The 12,314-nt window shown below is 44.6% G+C and overlaps 1 protein-coding gene across 1 annotated transcript in view; it reads right to left on the reverse strand.

Annotated features, from left to right (window-relative positions):
- The window catches only part of PIK3C3 (phosphatidylinositol 3-kinase catalytic subunit type 3), a 180,502-nt gene that overhangs the window by 112,218 nt on the left and 55,970 nt on the right, over window positions 1-12,314 (reverse strand). Inside the window, exons 10-12 of the mRNA XM_040421158.1 lie at window positions 11,961-12,146; window positions 2,169-2,323; window positions 1,723-1,813 (exon numbers count right to left, since the gene is read on the reverse strand). Of these exons, the coding sequence (XP_040277092.1) occupies window positions 1,723-1,813; window positions 2,169-2,323; window positions 11,961-12,146 (432 nt within the window). The remainder of the gene's footprint in view (window positions 1-1,722; window positions 1,814-2,168; window positions 2,324-11,960; window positions 12,147-12,314) is intronic.

The raw sequence follows: 12,314 nt of genomic DNA on the forward strand, positions 1-12,314 counted from the left end.
TAAAAAAAACTAGGAGCATGGTCATGTCACTGTCCAATTTCTGGACAGTCTGCAAAAATAGGCAACTTTTTTCCTGTCCATGAAAAAATAAAAATACCGGTAGATGTTTTTGTGATTTTTTTTTTTTGAGACCGGTAGTACTTGGCTAGATTATTTTGGTGGTAATTAGAACGATTTCACAGCTCACAGTAAAGACTGGTAATGAGGTGTTATCAGTATATTGAGCTATAGACATGGATTACTTATAATTTTTATAATGCATTATGGTTTTATAAACTGTTGGATAAGTTGTCCAGAAAAAAAAAGAAAAATTCTTATTGGCAACCCTGCTGCATGTGAGAATGGTTTACAGAGGCACCGCAGCTACAGATATTAAATGAATAAGCGACTACTCTTACTGCATGTAAATCATTTACACATCATTTTTAAAGAGAAGAAAACATATAAATTCCAAATTGATGCAGAGAATTTTGAAATAAGATGTTCAACAAGTCAACATGGATGCGATTTAGGCTAGGTCTACACGACAACAATTTTTATGATGGCAGTCTATGGTGTCGTACTGCAACATGCAATGGTGTCGCAGTCGCAGCATGTTGCAGTGCGACACCATAGACTGCCATTATAAAAATTGTCGCGTGACATTGGTGCAACAAAATGTCGCGCGACAGATGTCATCGTGTAGACCTAGCCTTAAAGGGGTTGTCCGAGTTATATTTATTGATGACCTACCCTTTAGGATAGGTCATCAATATCAGATCGGCTGGGGTCCAACACCCGGCACCCCCGCCGATCAGTTATTTGAAGAGGAGGCGCGCGCCGTGCCAGCGCTGCCTCTTCTTCACTGTTTACCTTCTAGCCGTTGCATCTGCAGCGGTGAGCAGGTGTAATTACACCCAAGCCGTCCCATTCATTTCAATGGGACGAATCGTTCCCATACACTTTTATAGGAACGATCCGTACCATTGAAATGAATGGGGCGGCTTGGGTGTAATTACACATGCTTACCGCTGCAGATGCAACGGCTAGAAGGTAAACAGTGAAGAAGAGGCAGCGCTGGCACGGCGCGCGCCTCCTCTTCAAATAACTGATCGGCGGGGGTGCCGGGTGTCGGACCCCAGCCGATCTGATATTGATGACCTATCCTGAGGAGAGGTCATCAATAAATATAACTTGGACAACCCCTTTAAGGTAGACAGAGGGATACGATTAAAGGCAGGGGCGGACTGGGAACTTAAAGTGTCCCTAGATAAAAAAAAAAAAAAAACTGAAAAAGTGTCCCCATTTTGTAGGCAGGTTTAAATTAACAGAAGGCGGGACAACATAAGTAGGGGAGGTCAACAATACCACCCCAGCAGAACTAAATAACAGTGTAGCACAATATACTGCCCCAAAAGATGGCCCTCTGTGGGGGGCATCAATAGCTTCCATTTCCTGTCTTACTCCTCCAGTTTTCTTTGATTAAGATAAGGAGCAGGGGGCTTAGGAGGTGAGGTGCGGGCCACACCAGTTGAATTCAGGAGGGCATGAGGCAATATGGAAAATCACAAGACATTAGTAAGTGCCTTGTAGTAACTTTGTCTACACGATAAATGCCATTTTCTGAAGTGAGACAACCCCTTTAAATAGACAGCTGGATAAAATAGATAGAGAGACCAAGAGATCTTCATAACCTGGTGTTCTAGTATAAATGAAAAGCTATATAATCCATCTATAAATTACCTCAAGACTTTCTGCTTCCCCACCATCTTTGACCTTTGAAGAAGGTGCTGGAGATGATGACTGTGGGTGCGTGCTGGACAAGATCTGTGAACTGACAGATACAGTAGGTTAAACAATTTGTAATATTAGAAGTATGGTCCCTGGAAATAGAGCACCTTCATACAGTCCACATATTATAACTACATTAAAAAAACTAAAAGGAACACAATGGCAGCTCAGTGCATGTTTGAGGGGACGGTACATGACACAAAGGATCTCTGTAGGGTTCTGGAAGTCCCTGTGTCCTGCTCTGCCCCTTCAGGTCCTGCACTAGACATAATAACACAGTGCATTGGGGGAGCACAAAGGTTCCTTTAATTACAAGTTTCTATATTGGTTCCCACAAAATCTATGACTGACTGCTTGGAAAAGTAATCTCCTTTAATAGACCACATATGTGCAAGTACCTGTCGATGTCTCCAGGATTTACTCCAGAGGTTAGCATGCTATCCAGCATGGGGCCCTGACTGTCCTTCTTTGTTGGCTCTAGTCCACTCTTTATATCATCAAAGTTTTCATATTTCAGAGCTTGTACTAACTGTAATAAGTACATCAGCAGGTCCTACGGAGAAAAAACACACTTGATAAATAACAAATACATTTGTATTGGAAATGTGCAGTATTCTATGCTTTTCCTTCTTGTTTTTTCGAGATAAACTTTAAAGGGGTGCTCCAGAAATAACCACAAGCGACCTGTCCTAGAATTTGAGCAGGACTGGTTTCCTCCCTTGCAGAGCTGTCTAGGGGGGCGAGGACTCACTACACACTACACTCTGGTACTTGAATATGCTACACATTGGTGAGTGTTCCTGTCAGGCTGCTCAGCCATATAGGCATATTGTAGGCGGGATCACGTCATTACCATCTATTCTGGAGCAGTGTAGTGTGTAGGGAGGCCCAACCCCCTCAAACCCTCCTAAGGGAGCTCAGCAAGTGGTGGCAACTAGTCCTGCTCACAATCTAAGACAGGTTGCTTGCAACCATTTTAAATCATTCCCCGAGAACCCCTTTCAAGGCGATGGGCACCTTTGGGGGCAATTTTTTTTAGTACTGCATTTTACTCAGTTTGGGAAAAAAGAAATAAAAATTTGGTCTTTATTTAAAATGTTGTCACGAAGCGCCAAAGGCACTCTTGGTCTCCCATCAGCCGCAGACCTGCTGCTTAGCTTCGGGAGCGAGGATCTGTGTTTGGCCTCGTTCCCAGGGCGGCTTTGCTAGCTGGGAGGCTCCCTGCTCCTAGGTCTGCCTTGAGCGCCGAGCTGATCACTCGGTGCTCGACTTGTCTGTCTGTCTGTCATGTGACGCTGGCCATGTCACATGACCCTCAGACCCCACTATAAATACAGGCAGGTTCCTGGCTATTTGTTGGACTACTGAATACTCACCTGATCATGTTCCCTGATGATCCTTTGCCTGCTCCTCCTGTACTACGCATGCCTCCTGGTATTGTGACCTCGTCTCCCACCTGACTACTCTCTTAGGACTCCTCTTGTACTTCTCGGCTTTCCTGGTATTTGACCCCGGCTTCTCCTGACCATTCTTTGCTTAACCCTTTGTACTGCGTAGCTCTCTTGGTTCTGACCCGGTCCGTTCACGTTCCGTATTTTGTCTCGTCTGTCTTCCCTGCACATATCCTAAGTAAGGGACTGTCGTCCAGTTGTCCCCTGTCATCAGGACTCGTGAGGCAAGTAGGCAGGGCCAGGAGTGAGGGTGGAGAGCAGTGGGCACTATCCTTCCCCCTGTGTGTGTGTGTACGTGACCGTTACAAATGTTCAACAGTCTCAGTTCATTTGCAGACTAGTAGACTCTCAGGTTCGCACTGAATACGTCATAGAAGTGCTCTGTCGGCTGGATCTGGGGCGATGCTCTGCAGGGAAAGATTGTGAATAAACCACAATGCTCAAACTGTGCTTCAGCCCTTTGCTTCTCAGGATCGTGGAGGTCCCAGACGTTGAATTCTGATCATAAAGTGGTGCCATATACTAGTGATATGCCATTCCTTTATGAGATGGGAATAAGTCTTTAACCCCTCCAGGACCTTGCGGTTTTCTGCATTTTTGTTTTTTACTCCCTGCCTTTCTGGAGCCATAACTTTTTTACTTTTCTGTTCACATAGATATTATGGCTTGTATTTTGCAGGATAAATTGTACTTTCTAATGGTAACATTTACTGTTGCATACAATTTAGTGGAAGCAGGAAAAAATTCCAAATGGGTGCCTATGATGTTTATTTTTATTCTATATTTTTTTCTTTTTTACTTTTTATTTGGCTCCCAAGCGCCTAACATGCAATCATCACCATTTAGCAATGGAATTCAATACATTGCTAAACAAAAAATGCTGTACATTTCAATGTAGTGCTGCCATCTGCAGGAATACATTGGAATATACCTGTGAAAGGCCTGGTAGTCTCCAGCAGGCTCAGGCCTTTCACAGCGAACAAACTGCTCCGCCGATCACTGGGTGGATGAGCCGTTCCAGACCCAGAAGTGCAGCGCTTCAGGGTCTTCAGCTCTCAGAATCCTCATTTGAGGGTTAAATACAGACATTAGCACCATAAACAGCAGAAACCCAACAGGCGCCATTTTTAAAGACTGGACCAGAATGACCAAAAAGGGTTTATTTCACATTTAGGAATAAAAATGGAGTGCTGTGCTTACTTAGGAATTTGATAAAATACCGTATTTTTTGCCCTAAAAGACGCACTACCCCCCACCCGCCCTCAAAAAGGGGGGGAAATGCTGAGAGTTGTAGTCCTCTCCCCTTATAGCTCCTCTCGTAATGTACTCTGATATTACAAAACAAGCTGGACATGCTGGAGTTGTAGTCCTCTCCTCATACCTCCTCTTGTAATATACTCTGATATTACCATATTTTTCGCCCCATAAGACACAGTGGGGGAAAAATGCGTCTTATGGGGTGAATACTAATGAGGGCTTCCATTATGGAAGTGCTCATTAGTATAGGAGGACCGGGAAGCAGTGAATACAGCGCTCCATGGGCTCTGTACTCACCGCTTCCTGGTCTTCGGTTGCTTGCTGTGCTGTAACTGTGGCTTGTATGAGGACGTCAGCGCACTCTGTGACCTGAAGAAGAAGAAAAAGAGAGCTCGATCCTAGGGGCGGCTGCGGTGTCCAGAGCGGGTAAGTTGATTTTTATAATTTTTTTATTTGCTCTGAGCATTGGATTCTGATCTGAGGTCTGGGAGTCATTCACATTAGGGATCTGATCTGAGGTCTGAATGGGGGTCTTATTGATATTGGGGCTCTGATCTGAGGTCTAGGGGGTCATTCACATTGGGGGTCTGATCTGAGGTTTGAATGAGGGGGTGCGTCTTATTCATATCGGGGCACTGATCGGAGGTCTGGGGGGTAATTCACATTGGGGCTCGGATTCAGGTCTGATTGCGGGTCATTCACATTGGGGTCTGAGCTGAGGTCTGATCTGACGTCCTATTAACATTGGGGGTCTGATTGGGGCTCTGATCTGAGGTCTAATGAAATTTTTTTTTTTCTTATTCTCCTCCTCTAAAACCCAGGTGCATCTTATGAGCATCTATCCATCTATCTATCTATCTATCTATCTATCCATCCATCCATCCATCCATCTATCCTAACCTTTATTCATTAATACCTGGACACACACATAAGTGGTGGAAACAAAACTAGAAACTTTCCCTATCGGAATAAAGGCAAACAAAAATCTCGGCAAATCATTCCAATTGGAGGCGGTATGTTCCACATTGTACAGTTATTGCTGAGAGGGGCTTTGTGCATAATGTTTTAATGAAGTAATTGAGAGCAGCCATTTTACTGTGTAAATGTGAAGGCAGCCTCATCCTTTACTAGATTTTAGCAGCCACCAACCTCCATGACTAATGCTTCTGCAGAGTGTTTGAGAAACGGGCACTTGAACAGAAGATGTGCTGCACTGTGACATCTGTTCTGTCATCCAGCAGTGTGTCGTCCTTGAAAAGGGATAGGAATTCTTATCATGGCAAGTATATGCAGGGAGCATCCATAAAGAGAGATGTTAATGGTGTGTCGTATATTCCACTGAATACATGGTATAAATCAATACGTGCAGATCACATGGAGAGCATACATAACAAGCCAGCGCAACCTGCGAGGGAGAATTCAGGACCAGTTACTTATGCGTTAGTCACTTCTGGGATGGGGGGCATCTCACATCACCCCCTGCTTCTTATACGGTCTCGTTTAGAAAAACTATAATTACCAAAAAATACCCTAGTTCATGATCCGAACTGTGTAATGCTTCATTTCTCCTCTGGGGGTGCTGCAGGGGAATGAGACACTTGCCTTCAAGGTCCCTTACAGATAACAGCTGGCCAGTGGAGGTTCCAGTAGCAGGAGATACTGTAAACTGCTTAAAGGGGTTGCCTCGTGAAAAATATTCTACATATTTGAAACCAGCACCAGGAACACTTTTGGAACTGCATTTAATTAAAAAAAATTGTATAGATATGGAGTTATTTATTAAAATCTAACTGTATATCGCCACCTGCTGTTTGTTCTTTTACTTATTTCTCTGTCCACCTCAGTAACAACACTGGGGAGGACGCACATGTTCAGTTACATCCTTCAACTGCCACCAGCCATATCCATTTCTAGAAGCTATAATGAGAAAGCCTGTAAGTCAATTTTTTGTGCATTTCCATTCCTTATTTTTTTTTTACCGCCCGTATGCGGAAGCATTCACTTTAATGGGGCTGCAAAAAATGGAAATGACTCAGTGTGCGTTCCGTGTCAGTATGTCCGTTCTGCAAGAAATTAAAACATGTCCTATTATTGTCCGCATTTTGGACAAGGATAGGAATGTTTTATTATGGGCCCACTGTTCCGTTCCGCTCACAGCCAGTATCCGTGTTTTGCGGATCCCCAATTTGCGGACCTCAAAACAATGGTTGTGTGTGTGCATGAGCCCTAAGTCTGTAAGTCCTGTTTCACCCCCCCACACAAAGAGAAAGCCTGTAAGTCCTGCTTCACCCGCCTACACAAGGAGAAAGCCTGTAAGTCCTGCTTTACCCAACCACACATAGAGAAAGTCTGTAAGTCCTGCTTCACCCGCCTACACATAGAGAAAGTCTGTAAGTCCTGCTTCACCCGCCTACACATAGAGAAAGTCTGTAAGTCCTGCTTCACCCGTCCACACAAGGAGAAAGCCTGTAAGTCCTGCTTCACCTGCCTACACATAGAGAAATACTGTAAGTCCTGCTTCACCCGCCTACACATAGAGAAAGCCTGTAAGTCCTGCTTCACCTGCCTACACATAGAGAAATACTGTAAGTCCTGCTTCACCCGCCCACTCATAGAGAAAGCCTGTAAGTCCTGCTTCACCCGCCTACACATGGAGAAAGCCTGTAAGTCCTGCTTCACCCACACATAGAGAAAGCCTACCAGTCCTGCTTCACCCAACCACACAAGGAGAAAGCCTGTAAGTCCTGCTTCACCCGCCTACACATGGAGAAAGCCTCTAAGTCCTGCTTCACCCACACATAGAGAAAGCCTACCAGTCCTGCTTCACCCAACCACACATAGAGAAAGTCTGTAAGTCCTGCTTCATCCGCCTACACATAGAGAAAGTCTGTAAGTCCTGCTTCACCCGTCTACACATAGAGAAAGCCTGTGAGTCCTGCTTCACCCAACCACACATAGAGAAAGCCTGTGAGTCCTGCTTCACCCGCCTACACATAGAGAAAGTCTGTAAGTCCTGCTTCACCCGCCCACACAAAGAGAAAGCCTGTAAGTCCTGCTTCACCCGTCCACACAAGGAGAAAGCCTGTAAGTCCTGCTTCACCCGCCTACACATAGAGAAAGTCTGTAAGTCCTGCTTCACCTGCCTACACATAGAGAAAGTCTGTAAGTCCTGCTTCACCCGCCTACACATGGAGAAAGCCTGTAAGTCCTGCTTCACCCAACCACACATAGAGAAAGTCTGTAAGTTCTGCTTCACCCGTCCACACAAGGAGAAAGCCTGTAAGTCCTGCTTCACCCGCCTACACATGGAGAAAGCCTCTAAGTCCTGCTTCACCCACACATAGAGAAAGCCTACCAGTCCTGCTTCACCCAACCACACATAGAGAAAGCCTGTAAGTCCTGCTTCACCCGCCTACACATAGAGAAAGTCTGTAAGTCCTGCTTCACCCGCCTACACAAAGAGAAAGCCTGTAAGTCCTGCTTCACCCGCCTACACATAGATAAAGCCTGTAAGTCCTGCTTCACCCGCCTACACATAGAGAAAGTCTGTAAGTCCTGCTTCACCTGCCTACACATAGAGAAAGCCTGTAAGTAAGACCTGCTTCACCTGCTCACACATAGAGAAAGCCTGTAAGTCCTGCTGCACCCGCCTACACACAGTGAAAGCCTGCGAGTCCTACTTCATCCACTGACACATAGACATCGAGAAAGCAGGTAAGTCCTGCTTTACCTGCCCACATAGACAAAGGCTGTAAGTCCTGCTCCTTCTCCAACACATAGAGAAAGCCTGTAAGGAAACCAGAAAAAAAGGAAAAAACCCACACAAATACAGGGAGAATTCAGGACCTCAGTTCGCTAAGTCAACAGTGCTAACCACTGAGCCACTGCATGGGGAAGCTGCTTAGTGGTTTTTCTTCCTGTACAATTGGCATTTATGTAGGCAAACTGCTTAAAAATAAATGTACCCTCTGCACCTTCTTCTGGAAAACGGAGAGCGGCAAACAACCGAGACGCCTCGCTTTGCACAAGGATGACACCTCCGCGCCCCTTCAATCTCGTTAGAACATTTTTTTTTAACCTACTTATCTTTCCTATGTTTGACAAAAAGAAAAAGAAATAGACACCGGCCTCTAAGAAAATCTATGCTTCGCCACCGCTACCCAGCTCAAAGGTTAAAGCAAAACTTGGAAATAAATTGAATTTTACTGGCCACTTTACCCGCTGAAGAAATGAGAGGCCTGACCCACGAGCGGCTGAATCGATATCATTCTTCAAACAAGTAATAGAATTTCTATCAGAATATAAGAAGAGGTCAGCGTTTGACAAGTACGGCCGCGGCGATTATCCTGTCTCCACAACTCTACTCTAATAGCTTCCGGCTTAACCCTTCCCAGGACTGGCGGCATTTGTCTAACAAATTTGACATCTAGGAGCATTATTTTATAATTACATACACAATTGGGTAATGTCCAAGTCTACATAAAAAAGTTACGTTGTAAATGCATTTATCCTTACCTGTCTATGAAACTGACTGCAGAAGGCTTGTCCGGGACAATGGTTATTCATTTTATAAAATAATTAAATAACAATTAGTCTGCTTCCATGCCTACTAGTCCTGCGGCGATGATGTCCCATACATCGCTCATGTGACCGCTGCAGGCAATCACTAACCTCCGCGGCCATTCAAGCCAGCATCACCGCTGGGGTCAGCGATTGTTCATGTGACCACTGCAGACAATGTATGCAGACAAATAATGGTTATTTGATACCAATTCCTACTCATTTTTTCAAGATCAAAGGACAACACCTTTAAAAAGAAGTTAAAGGGAACCTGTCACCGGGATTTTGTGTATAGAGCTGAGGACATGGGTTGCTAGATGGCCGCTAGCACATCCGCAATACCCAGTCCCCATAGCTCTGTGTGCTTTTATTGTGTAAAAAAAAACGGCAAATGTGCATTTATTTTTGAATTTTTGAATTTTTTTTTTTGGGGGGGTGGAAGGGATACTTTTTATTTATTTAATTCTTTTAATTTTTCACTTTATTAATTATTTTTTCTACTACGGGAGCACAGGTTACTATGGACTACATAATCTATGTCTTTCCTTTTGTCCCCATACACAGATCACTGAAACAATGATCTAAAGGTAACTACCCACGGATCACACAGAGCTATGGGGACTGGGTATTGCGGATTTGCTAGCGGCCATCTAGCAACCCATGTCCTCAGCTCTATACACAAAATCCCGGTGACAGGTTCCCTTTAAAGGGCATCTGTCAGCAGATTTGTACCTATGACACTGGCTGACCTGTTACATGTGCGCTTGGCAGCGGAAGACATCTGTGTTGGTCCCATGTTCATATGTGCCCGCATTGCTGAGAAAAATGATGTTTTAATATATGTAAATGAACCTCTAGGAGCAACAGGGGCGTTGTCATTACACCTAGAGGCTCGGCTCTGTCCGTACCCTCTGCTTTTTGACAGGGCCAGGCAGGCCTGATATCAGTCATTCGGAAGCCGGTTGTGTCTTCTCGGCGCGTCTCCAAGTCCCGGCGGCACAAGGATACCCTGTGATGTCATCACTGATGTCACGGGGTTTGCTAGCGAGCACCCCTAGCACATCTCTCAATATAAACGCTGCGATGAGGGGTTTTCTGTGACGCAGAACCGATTACTTCAGTTCCCTATCGCAGTATACCTGCTCGGTAAAAGAGATTGGATGAAATGACTCGAAAATTCAGACAAAGAGGGTATCCCCCCCCCCGTGTCTATTACAACAACAAAGGGATAGAATCCATGAAGTTCATATTCAGGAGAAAACCCCCAAAAACAACCTCGCATACCTTTTGTAGTGAAATATGCCCCATGGATGAACAAAGTTAGGACAACCATTAATAAACGCTGGAGCATTACGCAAAAATCTTACCCGCTAATTGAGGAATTTAAGAGTCTTGCCATGTTTTATTACAAGAGAACAAATATCATCAGAGATAAAATTATTAGAGCCGATATTGGCAGTAGTACATGTGTACTCTCTACAACAAGACATGGCGCCTATCCCTGTATGAACGGGACACATTGCTCCAGCGTTATTAAGGGTTCCTTTTTGACTCATCCACACACAGGGGGAAAAAATTCCAATGCAAGTTTTTTTTTTCCTGTGACAGCCAATTTGTCATCTCTATACTCTAAAAATGTCCATGCGGGTTACTTTATGTAGGAGAGACATCAATGCGCATGAAAGATCGCATTAGCAAGCAGAAATCTACTATTCGAAGAGGTAACTTATTACTACCAATTCCTCACCATTTCCATTCACAGAAACCCACCATTGCGCAAATGCGCTTTCAAATCATTGAGGAAATACCACAGTCTAGACGTGGGGGTAACAGAAAAGCTCAATTACTGAAACGCGAAGCATATTGGATACACCGGCTCCAGACCTTAGAACCTAAAGGTCTGAATCGCGAGTATGCACTGAATAGTTTTTTATAGGTAGTTCCCTACGATTCCCAGTTTGGTGACTCTTGAAGCTGAGTGATCTGGATTTTCTGAATAATTAGGGTACTTTCACACTAGCGTTTTTCTTTTCCGGCACCGAGTTCCGTCCTAGGGGCTCAATGCCGGAAAAGAACTGATCCGTTTTATCCCCATGCATTCTGAAAGGAGAGCAATCTGTTCAGGATGCATCAGGATGTCTTCAGTTCAGTCTTTTTGACTGATCAGGACGGAGATAATACCGCAGCATGCTACGGTTTTATCTCTGGCCAAAGAAACTAAAGACTTGCCTGATCCGGCATTTTTTTCCATAGGAATGTATAAGTGCTGGATCCGGCATTCAAAATACCGAAATGCCGGATCCGTCCTTCCTGTCTGCGCATGCGCAGACCGAAAAAGAGGTGAAAAAAATAAATGCCGGATGACACCGGAAAGACGGATGCGGCATTTCAATGCATTTTTCTGACTGATCAGGCATTTTGAAGACTGATCAGGATCCTGATCAGTCGTACAAATGCCATCAGTTGGCATACGTTTTGCCGGATCCGGCAGCCATTTCCGGCGACGGAAAGCCGGATCACTCTGCTGCAAGTGTGAAAGTAGCCTTAGAAACTAAAATATGAATTGGATAATGCAACATTTGTTATTGTTGATAAAGTTTTTTTTTTTTTTCCACCTGATTTGCATGTTTACCTTGCCGTCACGGTCACGTGATGTCCATAGGTAATGGATTGATGGATTGTTGGGGCGGGCTATTTAAATGCATTTGTTGATGTATTTACACACGGTTTGAAAAAGGCATATTTATTGCCGAAACGCGTCACAGTACCAGGGATATGTGACAATAAAAAAGCAACTTTAAGAGCTACAGAGTGCCGGTCTTTTTCTATCATAGTACATGCTCGGTGTGTCACAAAAAAACATGTTCTCCTGGAAAAACCCTTTAAGTAAGGTTGGCCAATTTGGCCCCATGCAGCACTTACCTCATCGTCTGCCTGCTGAAGTCGAGCAACAGCGTAACGTCGCACTGTTGGGTTTGTGAAATGAGAAGACAGAAGTTCCAAAGAGTCTTCAACATCCATCGGTTTCCATTTCCCTAGAAGTTCCAGAGCTTGTTTGGCTTCTTGTGGTAGATCCCAGTTGACACACTTCAAGAACTTTGTCAGTGCCTAAAATGAAGGAATGAATGAAAATCCATCCCACTGGGGTATATTGGTCCCAAGTGGGAAATTATGATAGCATATGGACATCAATCAGGGAAGCTGCAGGTGGTCAACGTACTGGGGGCCACTCTCTGCAGCGACTCTCCACCCTGACGGCAGGTGTAGCACAAGGCA

Source organism: Bufo bufo, chromosome 2, assembly GCF_905171765.1.
Source record: "Bufo bufo chromosome 2, aBufBuf1.1, whole genome shotgun sequence".
Lineage (NCBI taxonomy): Eukaryota > Metazoa > Chordata > Amphibia > Anura > Bufonidae > Bufo > Bufo bufo.